We start from the raw sequence: 26,262 nt of genomic DNA, 5'->3' as shown, positions 1-26,262 counted from the left end.
CTGATATGCAGCCCTGCCAGGGTAGGAGGAGGTTGGACAACAAGGGCAGTTTGTCTTCATGCAATAATGAAGTGAAAGCTGACTGAGGTTTAAAGGTAGGGATGGGCAACCTGTGGCTCTCCAGATGTTGATGGACTGCAGCTCCCATCATGCCTGTCTGAGGCTCATGGGAGTTTGCATTCCAATAAGAGGTGGACAGCCAGCACCTCCTCATCTTTATTTTAAGGCTGCAGCCAAACACAATTCCCTGAGACAAGGTCCTCATTGAATATAGTGGGATTTATTTTGGAATATACTTGCATAACATTGTGTTGTGATTCTCAGCCCCAGAGGCACTGAGAACCCTCAGCTCTTCAACTACACCTTTATAGGGCTTCTCAGTGAATTGGAGAATCCAGCCTTCCATGGGGAAAAGAGCAAGAGAGCTAGGAAATTGTGCTGTGCAACTGTATCAATCAAAAATAGTGTAGTGGTTGCAGTGTTGGACTAGGACCAGGCAGACCCAGGTTCAAAACCTTATGCAGCTAACATGCTTACTGGGTGACCCTGGGCTGCACTATCCTATATTTGTGGTGTTCTATTATATTGTATAATGCTATTGTTATTTATTGTTTGTAAGCCACTTTGGAATTCATTTGAATGAATAGCAGCATAGAAATACAATACATCTGATCAGAACAACCATACATACTGTCTTGAACTCCTTGGAGAAAAGGAGGAGAAAATAATAAATAGGTATTATAAAGATGTTACTCATATGCTTCAGAAATATGCAGTCTGCTGAAACAAAGAGCAAATTTTAGAACAGGGAAAGAATTGGGCCAGTTCCTGTTTGGTGTGCGAATAGTGGCTGCCTCTCTTTGGAGAGCCTGTGATCACAACCAAGAGGCAGAATAGATTTTCATGTACGCCCAAATCTCCTTGAGGGCTTTGGCCTCATAGCTTATTTCTTAAGCACAAAACAGGATGTGTTGAAGCCCAAACCCATTTCACCAAAGTAAGAGTTAGCAGCAAGCTCTCCCTCTGTGACAGTCAGCTCCTTGGGTGTGTTAACAGTTAAAAGAACTCACTCCTAGTGGGAGCGGATTTCGAAATGAGTGGCAAGACACGTGGGGAGGTGGAATAAAGGCAACTGAAGGCAAGTGCCATGTGAAACTCCTGCAGCAGCAGCAGCTGTGGAGGCGGTCAGCAAACTAGCACCCATGTGACATTTAGGGGGGGACAATCCTGGCCCAGACAAATCCTATCACTGCTGTTTTGTGCCTCTCCTCTTTCCTCCCCCCTCTCCTTCCTTGCTGTTATGATTCCACTTCCCTCCCCTAAAAAGAAACCCTCTCTCCAAGGATCCTAACACCAGTAGGAGAGATAATCAAACAAGTCGTTCTTCCTCTCCATTTCAGCCCCTGTCGATTTCTGTAGCTCTTTTGTCTGAGTGCACAAAATCCATTAGCTGCTTTTGTTCTCTGGGACCTGCACTTAGGCTCTGTAATCGCCACCACATCCAGATGCTCCCCTCCCTCCCAGCACATCTCCTGCCACACACACTCTCTGGCCTTATCTCCTTTATCTCAACGCCCTCTTGCTTCAATGGCAGTCTTTCGACGACTACTGGTCATTCCTGCTCACCTGATTCCGCTACGTGCCCCCTTTTTCTGTCCCTCACCCCATCCACTCTTGGTGACATGTCCTCAGTTCCTGGCCATCAAATCTGCCCCGCTATCTCTCGGAGAGAGTAGAATTGTGCTCCTTGCAAGCTGCCCCAGTCTTCGGTTGCCAAGGAAACTAGAGAATCTCTCAGGGAGCCTAACCTGTTTCCTAGCAACCGACAGGCTAAATGTGCCCCCACCCCACTCAATCTCATTTCACAAAACACAAAATGGGGGACCGGGAGAAATAGCGCAACAAAAATGATTAGTAAAAATATCCCTTGGTTACGGAGCATTTCCGGGAGGGGGGGTTGTAGAGGAAGAAGGGTGGGCGGGCTTGAACATCCCCCCCCCCCCGAGACCAGGAAGGGAGGCATGGTCAAAGAACTCTGCAGATTACGATCAGTGCCTGCTCTGCAAAATTATGCTAATGAAGATTGAAGAGGTAAAGCTTAATAGGGGCGATGCTTTCGCAAACGAAGCGGAGTGGGGTGCAAATACGTGTTTATTTATGTCTACCCATATGCGCGCGTGCACACACACACACACACACACTACATTACTCTCTAAGCACACTGCACATTTCTTCCACATTACAAGCACATCAAAGTACAGGAGGCTGCACGAGCAGCTGGCTTGCTTGAAGGAAGAGAGAAACCCGATACGTACACAGCTCTCCAGACACTGCGAAAAGGTTTATGCAATGAAAGATATCCTGGCCAAGCCTGCCCTTGGAGCAGAACAGAGCTCTCTCCCCCCTGCCCGGTTTTGCTTTGTTTTCCTTTTTTTGCAAATCCCACCCCAGTCCCGCCAGAGCAGCGCGACCACTCCGTTTGTTTGTTTCCCTTTTTGGCAGTGCAGCAACTACCCACAGAGACCCAAGGAAAGCCCGCGGCGTTGAAGAGAAGCCGCTCTCCAGGCGGGCCTGGGGGTTTGAAACCATTTCCCCAAGAACAGCGCCAGGACTACGCGGTGCTCTTTGGAGAGGCTCGTGCAATCTGTGCGCGCCCAGCATCTCTCACACGCGCACGCCCGGGATTAGCGAGACCGACCCCACCTAAAATGGGCACTACTGACCCTAATGGCAAAGCGGACCCTCGACCCTGGCCTGACCCTCCGCTCCCGCGCCTGCAATAACTGGAGGGAAGCCGAGGGAGTCCCGCCGTGGTCGCGTTACTTACGCCAACACATATGAAGGGGCAATTTGCAGCGGAAAGAGCCGACCTCTTCCCCGGAGACATGACGGTGGCGGGCACGAGCGCCCGGCTCGGATCCTGCTCTGCCGGGCCGACCGCTGGGCGGGATGCTGAATTTCTCCGGCTCAGATGCTCTGACCTAAGCGTCCGTGTCGGCCCCGGAGCGGGTGCGCCCCTTGGCGCGGCGTCGGCAGCCGCTGCCTCTTCCTCAGCAGCATCTTCCTCGCCCCAGGCCGGCTGCGCCGAGCCGCATGGACCCCCTCGCGAAGCTGCGCCCCCTCCTCGGCCGGCGATGCTCCGCCCTCCTCCCGGGCAACCGCGGGGCGACTGAGCGGCGGCGGGGCGCGAGCTGCAGTCCTGCGCCGAGACTCGCCCACCGCCTATTTTCATTCACAAAAAAAGGCGAGCCCCCTCCCGGGAGCGCCGCGCAAGCTCCGCCCCGCAGCCCCGCCGCCGCTCATTGGCCGAAAGCGAGCAAAACACGGGGGGGGGGCAGGCGGCGCGCCGGCCGGGCCTTCCGGGGAGGGGGCTCTTGCCACGGGCTGCGGGGGGCGGAAGGAGGAGGGATGCAGCTCCGGCAGCCGCTCTTGCCACACACTTCCCCCCCCGTGCTTTCCGCCCTGCTGCAACGTTCCTCAACCCTGTATATTTCTCCCCCCCCCCCCGCGCACCTTTCCCCTTCATCTTGGGCCATTCATCCCTTTCTCATCACTCTCCGCCCCAATTTATGGGGAAGGCAGCAGAGGCTCTTTAGGAGCGAGCAGGGCAAAAACAATAAGAAGAAAAGCTTTGTGCACCACAGTTACCTAACATCAAGCTCTGTTAAAATGGGGGGGGGGGAGAGAATTATACAATAGCAAAAGCCCTTCCCTAAGTTCAGGAATTCATGGGACTTAGAAAAGCCTAGTTCTGTTATTGACATGGATACCCTGGGAAGGAGAAGGAAGTTGAAAACATCCAGCCTAGATGTTAGATGTCCCCAAATGGTCTAGACAAGGTCGCAGGTAGATCGAGATGAATATGGCAAAAACAAGAACAGCCCTCAAATAGAGATAGTGCAATGGTAAAAAGGGACAGGGGGGCAACTTCAGACCTGAGATGAAATCAAGCATATTCGGTAGGTATATGCAGTTTTCTACTTTCTTCCAGCTCCTTATGTAATTGTTACCCTAGCATTATACAATCAGATACATAAACAAGCCAGTTTTCTTTATATCCATTTATTGTTTCTTCATCACTCTGAACCTGCCCATCCCCTCATCTATCCACCTCCTTTGCCTGTTTGCTGTCCCTGATACTGAGTACCTATGAAAGGGGGAAAGGTTTTTATGCCTTAGCTTGACAGTGTCCAGTGAAAATGCTTCTCTCAAGCCTCCCCAATGCCCTCTTCACTTTTCTAACGGATGTTTCTGGTATCTAGTTTGTACCTACCCATTCTTCATATTTCCCCAGCCAGTTGGACTTCATACTAAAGGTTCTATCATAATGCACACCAGAGAGCACTCAAAAAACTTATTGAGCTCAGTGGAGAATGAACACTCCACATCCAAGGATTCTGCCTTCAGCTCTTCAGAGACACCAGCTACCCCTCCCATACTATGGCCATTGCAAAGAAGGGTGTGTACTTTTCAAACAATTGCAAGTCACATAGTAAGTGGATCAGGGCCAGTATTGTCATTTGAAGCTAATTGCATGCCAAGTTATGCAGATCTGAGATACAATTTCTTTTCAAGCAAGCTGCAGGAGTGACTTTTCTCTCTCTGTCCCTTCTTATGTCTCCTCTGGGCACTGACAAAACAGGGCCACTAAGTTTCTGCCTGCAGTAGCCTTGGGCTCTAGGGATGTCAGACAGCGGAACAACTGGCACATATTACTTCCTTCCCAAATGCAACAGAACCACACAAGATTCAAAAGCAAAATATATGTCTGGTTGGTTCCTTTGCACAAACGGAGTGCATGGTTGTATTTTGCAAGGCTTGCCTTCTTTTACCAGGGCCTGGCCCAGACAGCTTTATCTCACCCCCATGGCTTTATACCAGATTTCATCAACCCTGACAGTTAACAGGACTTCAGTGTCTCTTGCAGATCTCTCTCTCAATCCATCACCTGCTGCCTTTTCACCTGGAGATGCCTGGGAATCGGGGGCTGAACCTGGGGCACTCTGCGCTGCCACTCAGCTACGGTCTCTCCCCACAAGTCCACGGAATGTATGTGGGCTAACGAGCACCCTCCCTATACTTCACCTCTAGCAAATGTCTGGACCAGTCTACTCTGCTCCCCTGCGCGTCCTGGCCTCAAGCACCCAGCCCAGCTGGACGGGTCCTCTTGCAGCACTCTACACCCCCCGAAGAAGCTCTGCTGTGCTGGAATCCCACTCCAGCCCGCCCCACTCGACTACTTCCATCCTGGCGTTGCTTTGCTGCCCTCCCCGCAGGATGAGGACAGAGGCGAAAATCTCAAGTCATCACTGGAGCCTGACCAATGGGAGGCGGATCAGCGCCCCAGCTCCGTCGCAGCCAAGACCAGCTGCTGCGATCCAGCATCTTGAGATCATGTGATCCCTCATTGTCCTCACTCAAGGCTCGTTCCCCCCCTCCCCTCCATGCATAACCAAAATAAACTTGTCCCTGCTCTCTTCCTGTTAGGATCAGCGGAGCCGCGGCCCTTCCAAGCCGCTCCAAGGGCCGGCGCTGATGCAAAGGCGCGTCAATTCGCGTCAGCGCTCGGGCAGCATCTCCCTCCCTCGCTCGCTCGCTCCCTCCGCACCTTTGCAGTCCGGGCACACCGGCCCCGCTCCGCCTGGGGAGGCCTCGGCCTCCGCCCCGCGCTCCCCTTCCTCCCTCCCTCCCCGCCAGCCCCGGCTCCCTTTCTCACCGGACTCGAAAGACGGGGATCTCTCTCTCCATAGCAGAAGACGCCTGGGCTTCCTCGACGGGGGCTGTCTTGGGTTACGAGTGGCGGCTCCCCAGCCAAGCCCGCCAGCCCCGAGGCCACCGGACTCAAGCCCCAAGCTGTTTATTTCCCTGCATTGGGCTGGAATGAAATCTGCAGGCAGCTGAGACGCAGCTTTTAGCTTCCTTCTCCGACAGGGTCACGGGGGAAGGGACGCATAAAAGCTCGCTTGCCAGCCGCATGATTGGGCTTATTTTACTCCTTTCGTAGCAGGTGCTTAATTGTGGCATAAAGAGTTCCTGGCAGCTTTCGCCGCTAGCCTCATTCCGGACTGGCCCCCTGCCTGGTGCAAAACAATAGCACAATTGTGACTTGGGTCAAAACAATTCTCGCTCCATGTTAACCTGCTAGAGGACAACAACAGAGCTGGGGGCTGGCATTTCCCCTCTTTCTTTTCCCAGGAGGAGGCGCCGAGGAGTACAATAAGGAGAGGAGGAGGAAATACTGCTGCTGAAGAAAACGGAGTCACAGCTATTCCAGCTATGCTCTTTTAGCTCCACAAAGCACAGTTTTACACAGGGGTTGGCCAGGCGGGCCTCCATCAAGGGTCCAGGCCTAGCAGGGTGAAATAATTGTCCCTTTCCACACTGATACATCCTAGATTAAGCCTCTGGTTCTACATGCTCACCCAGTTTAGTCCCCTTTGCCCATGACAGGCAGCAGAAAATGCACACTCTGCACCAAAACAATCCATTTTCTACAACACTTAACTCTGGGTATACCAAACTCAAGAATTTAGAGAACTACCTGAAGGTGCCATCTCTGACACGAAGAAGTGGGATTCCCAGCTGACCAGAAACAACCCCTCCCTGAAACCAAACTAGCCCCAAATCATTCTGGCCTGCTCTTGGGCTTGTTGTAGTGGCAGATGTGCAGAAATCAGCAGGAGAAGCTTTTCACAGCAGGGAGATAAACACTGCCATCTGCTAATCTGCACACCATCAGGCTGCAATTTGAAGCACAGCTAGAAAGGGGTGGGTGGAAAGTTGGCATCTCTACTGAGCAAGTCTGCAGCGCTGGCCCAACCATTAGGTAGAGTGAGATGCCTGCCTCAGGCAGCAGATGGTGAGAAGCAGGCAGAATGCTTTGTCCCATGCCCCCTGCTCCAAAGCTAATCTGCTGCCCTCAAGTACAGTAGACAACACTGTCCTGTTGCCCAGGTTTTGTACAAGGGATTGAGAATTGGTGCCATGTTGTTCTTCACTTCAAGCAGCAAAATGTCTTACCCTGCAGGTGTTGGCCTAGCCAGTAAATAGATGGGAGATTCTTAGGAACATAGTGGTTATCAACATTAATATAGTTCTATTCATATATTACAAAATGTGAATGTGCATGACCTACCGCCATTAATAACATGACTCTTGAGAGCAAGCAAAACGTGAGCTGCACTTTCTGTTTTTACCAGCCAGTGGAATGTTGCCAAAAGGCATTTGCATGTGGGAGATGCCCACACTGTACATGTGGACCCAGTTTGTGTTCCTCTGCCTCTCAAGTTCCTTTGAAAGCCTGGCACAAGCCACACAGCTAGAAGAAAGTGCTGTGCTTCTCCTGCTTCTCCACAATCATATAATGTCTGAAGGTAATGAAGGGCAGGAACAGGGCTTTAAGCGTAGCAAGTAGAAAGGAATTATGCAATTTCTGTTAAATTACGTCATCCTGGCTGCAGAATAATATTGGATTACCATTCCTTGGCAGGGGTTGGGCTCATGTTTGAAATGTGTAGAAAAAAATCACAATGAGGCAACCTATATATTGAAAGAGAAAAAAGGAAGCCAAGGGGTATAAGAGGAGGAACTGGGCTTAGGGTAAACAGGGAAGCAAATGATTCAAAATATATTGTTGCTCTTAGTCTCTCTCAGCCCTGCAGGCAATGATTGAATTTCCAAAACTAAAAGCTCTCTCAGTACATAACACAGACCTTATTAAACTTGGATTGATTAAATCTGAAAAGTGTGATGCAACCTTCTAAAATATTGTAAATTCCTGTGTAAAGCACATGCGGATGGATTTGGCACAAAATGGAGATATGAACTGAAAGTAGTGGTGTATATAATAATGATGTAATAGACACACTGGCAGCACAACCCTTACCATGTCCACTCAGAACAGACATTGAATTAGCATGCTGGAATAGGATAAGGGAGACTCCGATAGCATGTTGACTTAAGTCCTAGTAAAAGGAAATGCTCTCCCAACTGAATCAATGTGTGAGCAAGTCTATGGTGGCTAGCTTCTTCATACTGTATGCAGGAAGGTTTCCTTGCTGCAGATACTTGGGCTGTACATTTAGATGTCTTAGGTGGTATGTGTATGTCAAATTGGTGCGCATCACATTAACATTTCTTTTGAACAGTCAGGAATGCAGTGTTTGTGTACATGTGATTCACAAGTATGTGTAACTAAAAAGGTAAAGGGACCCTTAACCATTAGGTCCAGTCGTGACTGACTCTGGGGTTGCAGCGCTCATCTCACTTTATTGGCCGAGGGAACTGGCGTAAGGCACCTTCCCATGTTTTGCTGCTTCATAGTCAGAGGCATAGGTGGCGCTGTGGGTTAAACCACAGAGCCTAGGGCTTGCTGATCAGAAGGTCAGCGGTTTGAACCCCCACGATGGGGTGAGCTCCCGTTGCTCGGTCCCTGCTCCTAACCACCTAGCAGTTCGAAAGCACGTCAAAGTGCAAGTAGTTAAATAGGTACCACTCTGGCGGGAAGGTAAATGCCGTTTCTGTGTGCTGCTCTGGTTTTGCCAGAAGCGGCTTAGTCATGCTGGCCACAGGACCCGGAAAAAACTGTCTGCGGACAAATGCCGGCTCCCTCGGCCTATAGAGCAAGATGAGCGCTGCAACCCCAGAGTCACCTGCGACTGGACCCAATGGTCAGGGGTACCTTTACCTTTATCGGAAATATATATTTTCTCCCCAAAAGCTGTTTACAGAACTTCCAATTGTGTAAATGGTATATCCTCTCATTTGGCCCTATGTAACGGGCACTTATCTACCACCTCTCCAAATTGCTTAAAAACTACAACCCACCCTACAGTTTCTTGGGGGTTCTGAAGAAGCTGGCATTTGGCTGAGCTGAAAGGGAACACGCACACACACACGTCACCAATGCAGTTTCAGCTCCAAGTCAAAAGCTGGATTTGACCAAAAGCAGGGGCTGAATTCCCCTCCCCCCGCGCTGCCTTCTGCTTTTATCACAGCTGTAATTAAAATGCAGTTTGTTCTCTGTTTCCATGTATCCCTGATATAAGCCTCTTGATCTTATCCTCAAAGATTCCCCATCTGCCCTGCTTGTTAATCGTCCTTGTTCCAGGCAGATAACTCCAAACTCAAATGCAAGATTCTGTGTTGCTTTGTCCTGAGCACTGCAACAACCACAGATCAAACAGGGAGGTGTGTTGAGGGAGTATGGTGGGGAGGGCAGAATTTCAGGCAACCCTAGAGAGAAAGCTTCTAGAAATTATCTGATTCATCTGTAATGCATTAAGAAATGCATTATTTACCATCCAGTTTGCTGACTTTCTCCAGATTTACAATCACAGTTTCCTAATTGAAGTGCAATCCCAATAAGACAAAGTAGTGTGGGCTTGTCTGACCATGGAGCTGGTGGCCCACCTTGTGGTTTCCTATAACTGGTCTTCAGAAGCATTACTGCCTCTGACTATGGAGGCAGAGCATAGTAGTCATAGTTAGCAGCTGTTGGTAGCCTTATTTGCCATTAAAATTTCCAGGTCTTCTCTACAGCCTCCCCAAGTTGGTGGCCGCCTGCCCCCAGTTGAGGCTGTTGTGGCAGCCCCCTTCTGGACCAAGGGAAAGCCTTGCCACAGTTGCACATATGTCTGGTGACAGGGCCGGCCCAAGACATTTTGGCACCTGAGGCAGACCCCAAGAACTGGGAATTGTAGCTCACGGTGCGTGTGTGTCTCCTGACTACTTTCAGCACTGTTAATGAACTACTGTTCCCAGGATTCTTTGGGGTGAAGCCATGACTGTTAAAGCAGTATCAGGGTGCTTTAAATGTATGGTATGGTTGTGGCTGGCAGACTGAGGTTGGTGGGGCAGGGCCCTGTTCGCCCTCATGGACTAGTCTCTACTGCGGTATATAAATTCAATTAATAATAATAATAATACTGCATGTAGCTGTTCCTGTGTTGATAGCATTGATGGAGGCCCTTGGTCTGAAGGAACAGGTGAGAGGCCTTTTCAATTGCAGCTACCTGGCTTTGAATTGTTCTGCCTGGGGAGATCTGGATAGTGCCTACGCTTAATGCCATTTTGGTATCTTTTATTCTTCCTAGAACTTTTTAAACATCAGTCATATCTGATTTTATCTATCCTTTCTTTTCTTTTATTCTCCAACTCCTGTTGCTTTACCATTCTGCTGCTTTAATTTTGTTGTTGCAGGTTCAGATATGTGTTGTTTTTACTGGTTGGGAGCTGCACAGAGAGTTTTTATCAAAGAGTTGGAAGGGATCCTGATGATCATCTAGTCCAACCCACTGCAATGCAGAAATATGCAGCTGTCCCTTATGGAGATCAAACCTGCCACCTTGGTGCTATTAGCACCACACTCTAACTAACTAAGCTATAATGAGATACCCTATATAACAAGATACTAGGGTATGCATTTATCAGTCATCTTACTAAGTCCTTCCACCTTCTTTGCTTTGGTGGAATCTACACACATATAAAAACCATTCTGAAAATGCTTTTTTAAAAAGGGTTTTTAAAAATACATTGAATTTTCCATAAGGCTCACCATTGCCATCTAGTGTCACATTGTATATTAAAACTCACTTAATACTTTTTATTTGCCCCTGTATAGCTGAGGCCTTTGCCTCCCAAAATCCCACTGGGTCTGCCCAGCCTCAGTGTTACACATTACCCAGAATTCTTTATGCCAGCACTAGAAATGCGCTCCATTACACTGCTCTGGTGCTTTGTACTAGGCTGGGCAGACATTCCAGCCGGGCAAAACCCCTCAAGGAGAGCGTAAAGCAGGCCCAATAAAATGTGTGACTGGTGAGGGGATCAGATCTGAGAAGAATCCTGAGGGTTGGATCAAAAGGCTTAGAGGGCCACATTTAGACCCTGGATCTGAGGTTCACCATCTTTGCTACACACTCTTAACTAAAATCCTTTGTGGCTTTTTGTGACTCCAGTACACAGTCAACATATTCCAAATCCCTCAATGTCCCTGCTTAACCTCAGCTGTGTGTTTTTGGCACAGCTGCTACAGTATAATACCCAGAAGCCCTTGGATTGTATGCTTGACTTTAAATAGCTACCAATTAAACACTCTAAAGTTGTAATTTTAATTGTTGTTGTAAGGTGCCCTGAGAGGTGCTTTGCACCAGAAGGGCAGGGTATAAAGGTTTTAATACATAAAAGCAAATGTTTTAAACGTTCTACCCACTTTTTCCAGTTCTCTCTGGATGCTTTAGCACAGAGGCTTTAGGAAACCTTACAAAGCCCCCCTTTAGTCTGGCTGATCTCTTGAGAGCTTGGTGTATTTGCTGCCAGACCCCTGTCAGCATTTGACAGACAACTCTGAGTCAGCTTGGTGAGACTGCAGTTTAAGAACAATCCCCTAGAGGTAAAGTTCACATTCTGCTCACAAAGGGCAAGGGACTGTCCTGGTAGAAAGGAAATCAGCGCACACTTCAAGCTCAGACATTCAGCTCCTCCTTTCACCTTTGAATATATAGGGTGCTTGCTATCTTGACCATGACCTGACCCACCTACACTCCTCCTTCCAAGCTGTAACGGTAACTCAGCACAGTTAAGTTTGCACTACATAATGCTCTCTGAATGCAGCCCTGGAGTTGAAAAGTTCAGTTCATCTAGCTGGGAGGGGAGCATTTATACAGGTGCACAGGGTTGCAATTCTGTGGCACTGAGCTTGAAAAGCAAGGCACAGGTTCTAAATAATAAGGAAAATGTTCTGGAGCACAGTTTGAGAGTCTAAACGTAGGTCATTCACATATGCAGCATATATATGTAGTGTGGGGAAACCCAGCCAGAGGGGCGGGGTATAAATAATAAAAAAATAGTAATAACATTATTGTGTTGTTGTTGTTGTTGATAATAATAATAATAATAATAATAATAATAATAATAATAATAATAATAATAATAATATGGCCAAGATGAATTGAAACCAATCTATGTACTCACAAGGCATTGTTCATCTTGGTCTTCAGTTTGAGGTGGGCTTTGCCTCTGGATTCCATCTCTTCCACTTCCTCCTCCTCTTCTCAACAGTCTGAAAGCAGAAGAAAGATATATGCAGATGAAGTGAGAACTGCCTTTGAAGGGGCTTATCTCCCCAACATTTGAGAGATGGCATTTCCTTCTCTATGAAACTGGAGAGTCTCTAAGACATGGTGGTCTGTATCAGCTAATGGTTTGTTTAGCATGACAGAATACTCAAAATGACCTCTTAAACTGAGTTTACTGGATTGTCATCATACTGGTCCCAGTGGGTGCACTCTGCAGTATTTGAGAAAATAGGTAAAGTTCACACTATGTTTGTGGTTGAAAAACAAAAATTGTATGTGGGAGGCTTCCAAATGTTGGGACGTAGGTTTTGTGATAGTTCAGAACTTAAAAGGTTAAGTGTTCTGAGGTGTGCGTCACCTTAAAAGTAAAGGTAAAGGTACCCCTGCCCGTACGGGCCAGTCTTGACAGACTCTGGGGTTGTGCGCCCATCTCACTTAAGAGGCCAGGGGCCAGCGCTGTCCGGAGACACTTCCGGGTCACATGGCCAGTGTGACATCGCTGCTCTGGTGAGCCAGAGCTGCACACGGAAACGCCGTTTACCTTCCCGCTGGTAAGCGGTCCCTATTTATCTACTTGCACCCGGAGGTGCTTTCGAACTGCTAGGTTGGCAGGCGCTGGGACCGAGCAGCGGGAGCGCACCCCGCAGCAGGGATTCGAACCGCCGACCTTTCGATCAGCAAGTCCTAGGCGCTGAGGCTTTAACCCACAGCGCCACCTGTGTCCCATGTGCGTCACCTTATGACGTGGAAATTTGGAAGCTAGGAGGAGCCTGTTCCCTGTACTTTCAGTTCTCTCTGTGTCTCTGTGAGAGACGGACATGTTTTTACCATGGGTGAAAGAAGCCCAGGATTGTATTGATGAAATGCCCTAATAAATAACTGTTTATGGACACAAGTGTTTGCTGTGTTACATGGGGCTAAGCGACAGTTTTCCACCGCTGTGTTATACTCTGCTACAGCCGTGACTGAAGAGACAGCAGGATTTATTGCGCAGCTCTAAAGAAGTGTGCTGGACGCTGTAAACGGCTGATTGGCGATCGTAAAGCAATCAGCGGTCACGGCTAATCGATCAAGTTCCAAAGATCGATTTTCGGACAGGTTTGTAGCCAGTGCTAGTCCTACTCAGAGGAGATCTTCTGAAATCGGTGGACACAAGTAATTTAAGTCCATGGATTTCAGTCAGTTTACTCTGAGTAGGACTAGCATTGGACACAACCCATAAAAAATGAAGAGTTTTGTCCAGTCCTCAAATCACCTTTATATATCATAATCTATTCTGCAACTTTCTCCCAAAATACTAAATTTTCAGAAATCCAGAATCCAGTGTGCATTGGATGTAGATGCCACTTACTAAAGCAGATTGATACTGGGCCCAGAACGCAGATTGGGGCCAGTACTAGGTATAAACTCTGTTTGTGCAAAAACAAAGTCTTCTGCACTTTTGGAGTGGACTGAAAAAGAAAGCAGCGGTAAACCACATCTTGTTTGTAAGTCAGGATGATCAGCTGGACTACTTTGGATAGGGCCATCCTCTGTTGGAAGGGCTGTCCAGTTCAGCACCGGGAAAAGATAATGAACCCCAAGAAGGGGAAGATGCCCCTCTGCAGTAGGGTCTCCAAAGCACACCTAGCAGGCACAAAGGTCACCTGGTAGATAGAAACATTGTAACTTAACTAGAAATATATAATCTAAATGTGCACATATACATATAAATTAGTATCCTACTCTGGTCTTGCCTTCTGCCTTTTTTAGCACTGTTGTTGCTAGGGTGTCTTGACTGACGGCACTGTTAAGCATAACCTAGCTTTTCATACAGTTGAAGCACCTAAAGAGAACCTCTTTTATGTTTACTTTGTACACAGCTTTCTTTCTGTGCACTCTGTTGTAAAGTAGCACAAGGTGTTTTTTCTTCCACGTCCTCTTCTCTCTATTTAGTTGCCATAGCAACTGTTTCTAAGCCGTCCAGAACTAGGCCTGGCAGTCCTGATACCTGATACACACAGACAGCTGTTGGCAGTATCCAAGTTTTCCACTATGGAGATGTTGTTTTTAACTTATTTGGCTCAGCTTTGAGCAGCTCTAGTTTTAAGGATCTCTGATATACAGTTTTCAGCAAATATGATCAGAGTACAAGGAAATAGCAAGTTCAGATTAGAAAGCTGAAATAGCAGCGGTGGAGACCTGATGTACAGCTTTCTCCATGATCTGCTCATTGTCTGTTTGCAGGGAGCTTTAACTTCGTATCTGGGAGCTGTTGTGGCTGGCTGGCATGGCTGACTAAAATGCTCAGCAGGAATGCTTCACACTGCAACCTTCTCTGGCAGGATCCAGTTGTGCATACTAGAGCCATTTGAAAATATTGGGCATTCCTATGGCCATTCAGAATGAGCCAATGTCATCTAGTCTAGTACAGGGTCCTGGGGTACAGGTGTTTAAATAAGCGTGGAGGTGACCTCCTACTTTCCCCTCTTTCTAGGACCCAGATACATGGCTGGAACCCCCACAGACTTGCCAAAAGCCCTGTATCAAAACACAAGGGGAGTTATACTATCTCGCAATGCCAGAGTAAGGTAGTGGCTTTGAGCAAGTCTCTTTGGCTTACCGGTAATTTACCTCATATGGCTAATTTGCCTCATACCCGTTGTGAGGATAATAAATCATTACTCTGAGTTCTTTGGATAGTATTCAAATAAGCAGGAGGACGTACACATGTACTGTGCCTTCAAACTGATATATTTGCTAAATAAATCTGAGGTTAAGTAAGATTATAGTCACAGGATTTAAGGTTTTTAACCATAACCAAAGCACCAGCCAAGTGCTGTGTCACATGGCTGGAATAATATGAAGCTCACAGCTCAAATCAGGGGGACAGTGGACCTGGGTGTGACCTGCCGTTTCCAAATGTGTCTGGCAAACACACCTCAGATTCTTTCTGGCACGTCTCAAACAACGCCTGAAACGCTGTTTATGTAATGAAGAGGCAGTGCTGTTGTGGTGCACTTTGACCACAACTGTAGGTTGTAACTCAAAAGATTTGCATGTTAGAGGAGCTGTATTCTTGTTATTGTATAGGCTAGGCTATCAGGAATGTTTGTTCACTAAGACCAGATCCTGCTTCAATGGCTGTCTGACTTAACATTTGAAACCAAGGTTATCTATAAATAGCATTTTTAGTTCCAAAATTGCATTTGTATTAGATGTGTGCCGTCAGCAGGAGAAACAAAATAGCAGCAGGGGCATGTGAGGAACACAATACTAAATCTCAGGATAAGACTTAGAACCTCAAGCAGGAAAAGCAGAAGTCCCCTCCCCTTATTGAATGGGGGAAGGCGAGGCAGAGCAGGGCAGAGTCTGTGGGGGTACGTTGTCTGCGCCAAGTCCCCTGCCTTCAGCAGTTGGGGTGGGGCTTGCTGCCCATCTCAATTTGCAGGTAATGTTAATTCACCTCAGTTCCATTTTAAAAACCATAGGTTAAAAGTTGACGTTGAATTGACATAAATGAATGGTGGTTAAGAGTGCCTAGGTAGGACTGGAGAAACCCAGATTCAAACATGAAGCTGATTCAAACCCCACTTGGTCACAAAGCTTACAGAGGGACCTCACACCTGTCAACAGAGAGACAGAAGCTGCAAGGCAGAGCATATGCTTTCCATTAAGAAGGTCCCATCTCTAGGTAGGGCTGGTAGAAAAGGCTCTTGCCCCAAACCACTGGAAACTGCTGCTGCTAGTCTGTGTAGACCAGCTATTGTTGGATTGCCAACTCTTGTCACCCCAGTGGTCAAAGATGAAAGGAGATGTCATCCAGAAACATCTGGAGGACCACAGGTTCCTTACTCCGGGTGTAAACAGGACTGAGCTGTTTACACTTGGCATAAGGCAGCATCCTGTTCCTCAGGTGAACTACTTCACAGGATAAAATCTGAGAAATAACCATTTATGTTGCCAGGCACCTTGGAGGAAAGGGGTGAAAGAGATATGTATGTGACAAACAAACAGTGCTCAGCTGTAACAATCGAACAGGAACTCTATGAAATCATCTAAATAGCAGATTCCAGTGAACAAACAAGGCAGTGGGAGCTTGGACACAGTGCACTCAGTGGGCCCACCTGCTCTTCCTACAATCCATTCAGTTGGTGGATATGCATTAATTTTATTACATTTGCATCCCATGCTTCCTCCAAGAAGCTCTAGGGGCTTACATGATTCTCCCCCTACTCTTTCTGTCACCACAACCACCCTGTGAGGTAGGCTAGGCCAAGAGAAAGTGATTGCCCAATGTCACCCAGAGAAATTGCTGGCCTCTGAGTCACAGTGCCAGAGCTCCCTTCAGCTTTGAAGAAGGATGGGATCCTTATGAAATAATGCTAATGACTGTGCTGTACCCAGACATAAGTGTGCTCCGCTTTCTGAGCATGTACGCAGGCAAGGCAAGGCAGGAGTCCAGGGAGAGAGGTGCAGCTGTTGGCATGAAACATTTAAAGGTTTGACTCCCCACTGAACTGTAGCCTCATACAGTATTCACAGCCTCATACAGTATTAAGAGCTGCCAGTGCCATATGAAAAACTGTGGAAAAAAATGTTCTATTTGGACATGGTTTTGCTTTTAATAGCATATCCCATAATTTCTCTCCAACCTCCTGCTGCTCCCTCCCTCTGTTTTTTTAATCACCAAGAAAAGTTGCATAAAAATAAGATAATATTACCAGTAATATTTCACACTTTTCTTTTTCAAGTGCTTTGCAATGCATTAATTTTCACCATGCATTCATAAGACAGCTAAGTGTTATCAATGCCCTCATTTCCCCCTTCTTTTCTTAACCCCCCCAAACAGTGGAAAACTGCAGTGCAGAGAAGCAAAAGGCTTGTGTTTTAAAACATGTGGCTTGACTTTTAAGAGATTCATTGAATCTAATTTATTTATGGTTACATTTACATCTTGCTTTTCATCTTAGGAGTTCAAGGTTGCACATTTGGTTTCTCCCTGTCTTCCTGTTTTCTCCGCACAAAAACCCAGAGTTTGACCAAGTGGCTGGTGTGCCTTCTCAGTCTGTAGCCCACATGGCAATTCCTGATGGACAACTTTAAGCCCCCTTCCCCCACCTCCGCTCTGCCTTCTGATTATTATCTTTAAACCAGACTTGGAGGAGACAGTCCAACTCTACAGTACTTGAAAGATAAAGAACAATAAGCAGGGAGAGCAGGTGGAAGGGTAGGCTTGACGTTAGCACTTGGGCAGCACAGAGGATTTCTGCAAACAGAGAACTGTCCTTTGCAAAGTAGGACACATGTTCTCCCTACCTCTAGTATAAGCAAACTTCATAACTGTTGGGGCTTATGCATGTCACAAGTAGAACCTTGCCAGTGTTTCTTGCTGCTGGTAAGTGAACCTCAAAAGAACTGAGCACTGGTGGCTTGGAGAACAGAGGGCAGGGTATAAAATGATGCAGTTTTGAGAGAGATGATTAGAGAATAGAGATGGAAAGAACCCAAGGCTACATTTGATGAGGCAAGAGCTCTGCCTGTACTTCCACGGGAGAAGGGAGGATAAGGCCCCCAAGTACAGTGTATCCAAAACACCCCATTACTTTAGATCACAAAACTTAGGATCTATCCATCAGACTTCAAGCTCAATTTACACAGTAATAGAAATTCCTTTGTAGTGTTGGAGAAAAGAGTGGATCCCATGAGCTGGCATTATTCGGAATAGAGATAGAGATTTAGCATCTACAACATCAACCCAGAATGAAACACAGTAAGCAAACTAATCAAAGCATTTATAAGGAACATTTTTGGCAACAATGAACAGGGAAGAAAAGAAGACACAGAGTCCACAGAAGCTGTACTAGGTAGAGCTGCCTCTTGTGCAATGATTGCTGACTGTCCATGTCCATCTTGGTTTGCACCATCTCTTGCTTGTTTTTACTTTAATTTCCCTGTCAAAACTCTGATGAAAACCGAGTTGCTACTATACACACAAAACAGATATGGGACTTTGGAGAGAAAGATGGAAACATGGGTTTTGTGATCTTGAAAAGATATGTGTTACAGTCACAAAAGATGCACAGAAGCTTCTCTCCCATCAGAAAGACACCCCAGAGACAATCACATTGCTCCCACATACACTCCTACTTCCCTATCTATCTCATGGAACAAAACTTCACATTCGCAGATGATTTATAGAGGGTATTTAACACCAATTAAGTTAGCCAAAATGTACAAAACTAATTCAAGTATGTGTTGGGAGTGCAAAATGACATTTTTTTCATATGTGATGGACTTGTAAAAAAGGTAAGGGCTATTGGAAAATGATATATAATGAGATTAACAAGATGTTTAAGTTGATGATTCCCAAGAAACGTAAGGCAAGTGTTAGGGACTCAGAAAGGATTAGCAAGCTTTCCTTGGTGGGTTTTACATGTTGCTACAAAAGAAGGGTAAAGTGAACATCATCCTTCATACTGATGGCTGAAGGTCCAGCAGACAACTTCAGGTCACAAGGTAGCTTGGAAGGGGCAGAACAATCTTGTTCCATTAAGTTTAGCTTGAATATTAACCCCCAACATATTAAAATTAACGGTGCTCTACAGCATTAATTAGATGACTAATGCCCATTTGCTGACTCCTGCTTAGGGGAAACTTTCACTCCCTTTTCCCCAGACCTCTTGAAATACAAAACAAAGATAGACCACAAGAGATGTTACACTGTCATAGAGCAAAGAAGAGAAATTGATAACAATCAGAAGGAATGCTATTATGTAACTTGGGTATGAGCTTAGTCCCATCAAATTAAATAGATATATGCCCATTAGTTTTGATCAGAGAAAGGTCAAGCCCCAGATGTAAGAGCTCATGGGGCTGGCCTTAAATATCTTGGCAGACAAGATGAAAATGTGAGAGTCCTGGCTGAAGCAACATAAACAGTATACAATGCTTGCAAAACAATTTCGTTGTCACCACCATATCTGCTTCACTGTCACATGAAATGTGCTGCCTCCTGCAAACTGTTGTCCTACGCCAAACTTTCCCAACCTGATACCCTCCAGATGTTTTGGACGTCAGCTCCCATCTGCCCCAGTCAGCAAGGCCACTAGTCAGGGGCAATAAGAGCTGTGGTTTAACAACTGGATGGCACCTGGTTGAGAGAGGCTGTCTCACACAATCACCTGCTGTCATATAATGCTAAAACTGCCCATGCACAGAAAAATCCATTATCCTCTTTGCAGCCAGCAGCCCAACCATGTGACGAGTGGGGAGGAATTGCCAAAGGTTGAGAAGCTCTTGCTTTACACCACCTCTCACCTCCAAGGCATGGGCAGTTTCACCACCACAGTTCTGCCACTGGAAAATGCTCCATTACACCCTGATGGGTCTTACTTTTGCTATAAAGAAACGCATTCTGCCTCAGCTTGCCATAATTCTTAGAATTCCCATTTGCAGAACACCAGCAGAAAAGGGGGAAACCTTAGGAGATGAGCTGTGAGAAAAGATGGGACTGACCCAGATGGTTACCTCTACACAAATTCTGCAAGCGATGAACTTGTTGCCTTACACCCAGGGTAGCGTGAGTCTCTCTGTTCTTCTTGATCTGTCACACTGCATTGAAGCTCCAGTGAATGCTAACTGGTGAGCACACAGGTAAGCTCCATTTTATAAGCAACTGCCCACGTGATCTGAACAAATGTCCCAAGGTTGAGAGCTTTTTCTTTTCTTTTCAGTAGGAGAGAGAGAGAGAGAGAAAGAAAAAGGAGAGAGAGAGAGAGAGAGAGAGAGAGAGAGAGAGAGAGAGAGAGAGAGAGAGAGCTGGGAACTAAAACCTGTTGAACCACAATCAAGGTTTCAGCTCAGTAGAAAGGAATTTTCCACTAACAGGAATACACCTCTGTGTTTAAAAACTGCCTGGTCCTTTGAACAGGAGATCACAGCCAGGGCAGGAGGATGGATAAAAGAAAAGAATACAGAACAAGGCTCTGTGGATGCCATTTGAGTGCATGAGAGCACAGAGAAAGTGCAGGATGCAGATTGCAGCTTCCAGAGAATTTCAGCTTTTTTAAAAGAAAGGAAGAAAGGAAAACAGTGCTCAAGGATGCACTGATAATGTTTAAAGGGTGGTGGGCCAAAGCCTCAGAAGAGAAAGCAGGGAAGGGGGCTAATTAAAATTTCCTGTGGGTGGAAGCAAGGCTTCATGGGGGCATACAGAGTTCCTTCCCCATGGATAGCCAAATCAGAATAAGGCTGCAATCTTGAACTTTCTTGGGAGTAAATCTGATTAATGCCAAGAAGGTTTACTTCTGAGTTTATGTATTTTATGCAAAACAAGAGAAACTCAGGCCAGAATCCTATACATTCTTACCTGGAAGTAAGTCCCATTGAGCACAGTGGAGCTTGTATTCTGTGTAGAAATGCATAGGATTGCACTGACAAGTTCCTTTCCACTATTTCAAGGGAGACCTCAAGGCATATCTGTTTCCCCATAACTTTCCCTCAGCATTTTGCTAAGAATGTAAGTGGTTCTCTTATTTAGTTGCTTTTCTCATGCCTTTTCCTTCCTGGTCCTTGGGTGTCTGTTTATTTAAACTGTAAGCCTGTGGGCAGGATCTTGTCATTTGCTAATTTTATGATATATACTGTTTGGGTCCTTGTTTTTTTTAGGTGTTTCTTTCATAGGGATCTAGGATACAATCCTATCTATTTGCCTCATGCAACAAGAGGACTTGGGGAAGGGGCTTTCTGTCATAGGTATGTGGAACTTTTGGTCCTCCAAATGTTGCTGAACTACCACTCCTGTCAGCACCAGCAAGCATGGCCAATGGCCAGGGCTGATGGGAGTTGTAGTTCAGCATCATTTGCAGGGCCATGGCTGGGTCTATATGGGCACCTTCAAGAGGACCTAGAAGCTAATCAGTAAAGCTGACACGGAACAGAGTGTGCCTCTACCAGATGTTCATTCAAAACTGGCCCATACACCTTCACTCCATGGTGGCTCCCCTTTACTACATACATAGCCCAACAAGACAAAAGCAAGAACCCACCAACAGTGTAAGAATCGATATGGCTAACTTGACCTAACAACCCCTCCCCCTCACACATACAAACAGCACCCAATGCAGTCAACTGAAGTCAACCAACCATGCCCGGCCCACCAAGTTTTCTCACCGACAACAAAAACTAATAAATGAATAGAAAGAGAACCTACCCATGTGACACTGACCCCCAATCCTTGTACATACACTGTGTAAAAAAATGAGAGTATACTGCCCCCCTTTCTCTCTCCCCACCTCTCTTCTCCCCCAGCCTTATACTGTACTGTCTATAAGATGAGCAGCTCACATTGAATATAACTGATCTGTAGAAAGGACTGAAACCAGAGATGTTGAATGTACTTATGTAACCCAATAAAATCTTTGATAAAAACATTTTTTTAAAAAGACAAAGAACTGGCCCATGTGAACAATGCATCATTAGCAGCCTTATCCACTTCCAATCTTGGCACTAAAAGAAGACCTAAGGCTCCAAATAAATATGCAGCATATCCTGTGTTTCCAACAAACATTACAGAGTAGGACAATAAAGAGGGAACAATCCTGCAAGACCCCACATTGCTTTTTAATCTTTAGTGTCCAGTTATGTAGACTACATATCACACTACTAGTCTCTCAAATGTAATAATTGGTACAAAACAACTTTCCTAAAGAATCTATGTTAGATCAGGAAACAAGAAAAATTGGGAGCAGCATTCTATACAGAACACAGCAGGAAATAGTCTCCCTTGATAGTCTCCAAAAAGCCAAGAGTCTTCTACTTACAAAAGGGTGTCTCCCAAGCAACCTCAGTGGGCTTGAAGTCTTTGAATCCTTGAGTGCCAAGTCTTCTTCACAACAATACCTGCTGTCAGTTGTGTATCCCTGGCAAGTCACAGAATCACAAATGCACACCTTGCCTCTGGTTCTTGTTTTATAGTCATGCAAACAGGTACTTAGGATAAGAAAGAATGCAATTAAGTCCTGGGAAAGAGGGGGAGGAGGCAGTAGTGGCAAAGGAAAGACGGCTGAGTAATTGTAAACCTCAAAGGTGAGCATCCCACAGAGTATGGCTAAGTGTCTGGGAACATGTTAGAGATGAAGGTGATTCAATGGGAACCAAAAGATGTAGAGTCAGCAAAGGATGGCCAATGACCAGGTTGTTTAAACGGGGTGGATGAACTGCAAATGGTATAACACTAATGAATTATTGGTATGTTGCCACTCAGTGAGGGGGCGGGAATCCATAAGAAATCTCCATTTAAATGGAAATGGCAATGTGCATACAAAGCTTAAGTGCACTCAAGCTATGGAGATCAGGCCAGTATATGCATTCATTTTTGTATGCTGCTTACTGCAGGCGCCTGCATTAGCTAACTCTTTAATTTATACACTGCTGGGCCTTGGGGCATCTCTGCATCCACAGCTGTTGTCCTTGATCTTTAGCGACCTTACTAGGTATACAGAAGACTGTGCTATTTGTTCAGATGCAGGTGGCAAAAGTTATAGAGGCATATGTTCAGAACTGTAATTGCAAATATTCCACCAGGAAATGGGGCAGTGCCAAACCTCCCAGCCTGGTTCAGAGAAATCAGGAATAGCAAAGTAGTTTGTACAGGACCAAGGGGCCAAGGGCAAAGATTTTCTCCTTACATGGCAACACTTGCTTGGATCACAATTAAATCTAGAAAAAGCCAGTCTTTGAGTATCAAGCCTCCAGGCGATGTAAAATTTCTGGCATATTAATGCATCCTTCCACCCTGCCTGACCTTTCATCTGCAAACCCCTAATATTGCACTGCCCATTTAGAGAGAGACTTCTACAACAACCTGCCTGCCTTCTAAAGCCATGCTATTTATTACATGTTTACTCTGCCCTTCGTCAAGGAGTTCAGAACAGTTCCTCCTTCCCTTTCCCCATTTTATCACCACAACAACCTTGTCCGGTGGGTTGGCTGAGCAGTACTCACTGGCCCAGTCTTCATAGCAGAATTAATATTTGGACCTGGGATTCCACAGCCTTTGTCCAATGCTCTTAACAACCATGCCACGCTAACACTTTGTGCATTCAGTCTACTCTTAGCCTTCAGATTGGCATCTGTGCAGCCAATGAACCCACAATTTGATCTCCACCATCTCCATGCCAGCCTATCTACGTATCTCTAACTGCTGAGGTGGAGGGCAGGCAAAAGTGTATCTCGTTTGTATGCTGCAAATGCCAGTAGCTGCTGGTGAAATTGCTGTTCTTCTTTAGTAAGGTGAACGAAATGCCATTTCAGATGTTCCCTCTTTTGGAACAAGAGATTGGCAAGCCAAAGTCAAATAAGTACAGAAAATGCCTGTTTTGCCAGTGTAGTTCCTGTTTGATCCACGTAGATTTTGTCTGTGATCGCACATACTTTTTAAAATACAAGACTCGATACTGCTGCATCTGGTCCCTAATTAGTTCCTCAATTAACTAGTGCATTTCTGTTCTGTTTACAAAGTACAGCTCTTGAAGAATGGTAAACAAGGGCTTCTTTCTCTAATAGCAGCACTGGTATAGTGTGCTTCCAAGGTTCTGAGAACTCCCATCCCCTTAAAATTAAATTATATAATAATATTTTTGATCAAGCAACTGGCACTCCCCAACAATCACAAACATGTTTTTTAAATAAACAAATGCTTATTAGCATAGTGTTTGTAAGTGTTCAAAGCACTTCACATGCATCATCTAATTTTATTCCTTGCAAAAACTCTGTAAGGTGGGTCAGTATTATTATTATTAGGAGTATTGCAGTTGGAGGGACTGAATCAGAGACAGGCAAAGGCAAGATTTGTACTGGATACTTCCTTATTGGTAGCTCAGCATCTTAGCCATTATGCTACACCAATTTTTGATAATGTACCTTGTTTTGCAGTAGAACAATACCTTTATCAAAACTGGCTAAAATGCAACAAGCAAGCAAGCTTTCAAGTTTGTACAAACTCTTAATTGGACTGGAGGTTAAGCAAAATATTTGAAAAGGTGTAAAGCAGAGTGTGGGAGATTTGTGTTGCTGAGGCAAATGGAAAAGCAAATGGGAAAACAGCCTTACAATGTATTAAGATATATTTTGCACAGATTTGCAGTTGTGTCCTATGCATGGTTACTCAGAAAAAAGTAGCACTGTGTTCAGTGGAGCTTGTTCCCAGAAAAGTGGGCATAGGATTACAGCCTTTCTCAGGTTAGGTCATGGCTGGTGCAGTCAAAGTTACAGAGACCAAGCAACATTAGTCGCTCTTCTTTTGAAAATATAAGTGTCACCCACAGATACTTTCAAATGTAGAGCAGCTACTGCTTCTTTCTGCCAATAGCCTTTGGTGCAGCTTGAGAGCTTTTCGCAAGGAGCAAGGCCTAATCATGCTTGGAACGCCCCCTCCAGGCCACATTATTCTTTAGCCCAGGTCCCTCCCTCCCTCTTCTAGTGATTTTGCCAGGCAAGAACGTGTCTCTGAAGTGTAGGAATTCCTCTTGCTCGGATGGAGGTGGGTGGATGTGTCCATAGAAACCTGGTTTGTGTGTGGCTGGAATGTAGCTGAAGGTGCAAAGGTGAGAATCATATCCTTTCATCTGCACACCTTTGCCTTTGATCCTACCTGTCACTGCCATGCAGCCCCCCCCCATAAGATCATGTATGAAGGAATGTGGCCTATGGGCTGACAAAGCTTTTCCACACCTGTTCTAGTTGGTCCTCCCAATGTTGCTATCCTTCTTTTTCTTAGTTCCTGTCTGCAGCGTCTTCTAGAAGCCTCTCCCTCTCTGCTGCCCCTACCCATTGTTTTACATGGACATCCTTTCATCTCCAGTTTGTTACACAATACACTCAACCCTGTGTAATTCCCCCACCACTTAGAGCTAAGGTTGTGTGAAAATAAGTATACAAAACAGTAGTGGGATTACAGTGGTACCTCAGGTTAAGTACTTAATTTGTTCTGGAGGTCCGTTCTTAACCTGAAACTGTTCTTAACCTGAAGCACCACTTTAGCTAATGGGACCTCCCACTGCCGTCACACTGCCGAAGCATGATTTCTGTTCTCATCCTGAAGCAAAGTTCTTAACCCTAGGTAATATTTCTGGGTTAGCAGAGTCTTTAACCTGAAGCGTATGTAACCCGAGGTACCACTGTATTTAATTTTCACCAGTGTAGGGACCTTAGTTCCTTTAATGCCTCAGGAAACACATTTGTTTGTGTCCGTTTGGGGAATTTAGTGATATTGTGCGGCTAGTACTGATGAGCTAGTAGCGCAAAGACAACACTGTTTCACAATGATAGTGTGGGAGTTGATGGACTAGTTTTTTTATGTGTGGGCAGTCATGGTCCTTTGAGGTTCCTGCTCATCCTCCCCAAGTCTTTCTTAATTGCATAAACACTTTCTTGCATCCCATGCTTTGTACAGCTTGTTGTCGATCATTAAGGGACAAAAAGTATCAGGACGTGACTTATCTCAGGCGGAGGCAACAGCTGAGATAGTAGCATATTAGAACGATGTTGGATGGCCACTCTTCAATGTTCAAGAAAGTATTAAGGCCCTGAAATTTCTTCAGATATTACTGGTGCTTACTCAGCCAAACAGTAATACACCAATTGCACTGACCACTGGTGTGCTTCTGGGTCCATGGCTGAGAGACTGCCTCTCCATGTATTAGCCATATGCAAACTCTCATAAATCCCACAATGGTCAAACCTGGAGATTACAAAGTGTAGATCAGGGTAGGAGAAAGGGGTGGAATCTATATAACAGATGCCAAAAATACTCCTAGTGACAGCCACAACTTGTTTCTCAAAAGTCAAAACTGGGTCCCAGAATACCCCAAGGCTGATTAACCTGGTTAGATGGAGATACCATTCTTTCTTTTCTTTCTTTCTTTTTAAATAATTTTTATTAAAGAAGAAGAAGAAGAAGAGGAGGAGGAGGAGGAGTTTGGATTTGATATCCCGCCTTTCACTCCCCTTCAGGAGTCTCAAAGCGGCTAACATTCTCCTTTCCCTTCCTCCCCCACAACAAACACTCTGTGAGGTGAGTGGGGCTGAGAGACTTCAAAGAAGTGTGACTGGCCCAAGGTCACCCAGCAGCTGCATGTGGAGGAGCGGAGACTCGAACCCAGTTCCCCAGATTACAAGACTACCGCTTTTAACCACTACACCA

At 45.9% G+C, this 26,262-nt stretch overlaps 1 protein-coding gene across 7 annotated transcripts in view; it reads right to left on the bottom strand.

The window, feature by feature from the left end:
* Positions 1–26,262, bottom strand: part of RHOBTB2 (Rho related BTB domain containing 2) — a 49,990-nt gene that overhangs the window by 16,922 nt on the left and 6,806 nt on the right. The window contains exons 1-2 of one of the 7 annotated variants that reach the window (XM_081890940.1): positions 21,881–21,994; positions 11,974–12,061 (exon numbers count right to left, since the gene is read on the bottom strand). In XM_081890940.1, coding sequence (XP_081747066.1) covers positions 11,974–12,029 — 56 coding nt within the window. In that variant the 5' untranslated portion in view covers positions 12,030–12,061; positions 21,881–21,994. Of the gene's footprint in view, positions 1–1,663; positions 1,783–2,827; positions 3,081–5,716; positions 5,776–11,973; positions 12,062–13,802; positions 14,003–19,586; positions 19,753–21,880; positions 21,995–26,262 lie in introns of those variants that run through there. The other 6 variants (XM_081890942.1, XM_081890943.1, XM_081890941.1 and 3 more) reach the window with 6 other exon arrangements.

The sequence above is a fragment of the Podarcis melisellensis genome (genome assembly GCF_964234715.1).
Source record: "Podarcis melisellensis genome assembly, chromosome: 15".
Taxonomy (NCBI): Eukaryota; Metazoa; Chordata; class Lepidosauria; order Squamata; family Lacertidae; genus Podarcis; species Podarcis melisellensis.
The sequence above is the reverse complement of the archived record's forward strand: the minus strand, read 5'-3'. Positions and strand labels throughout refer to the sequence as shown.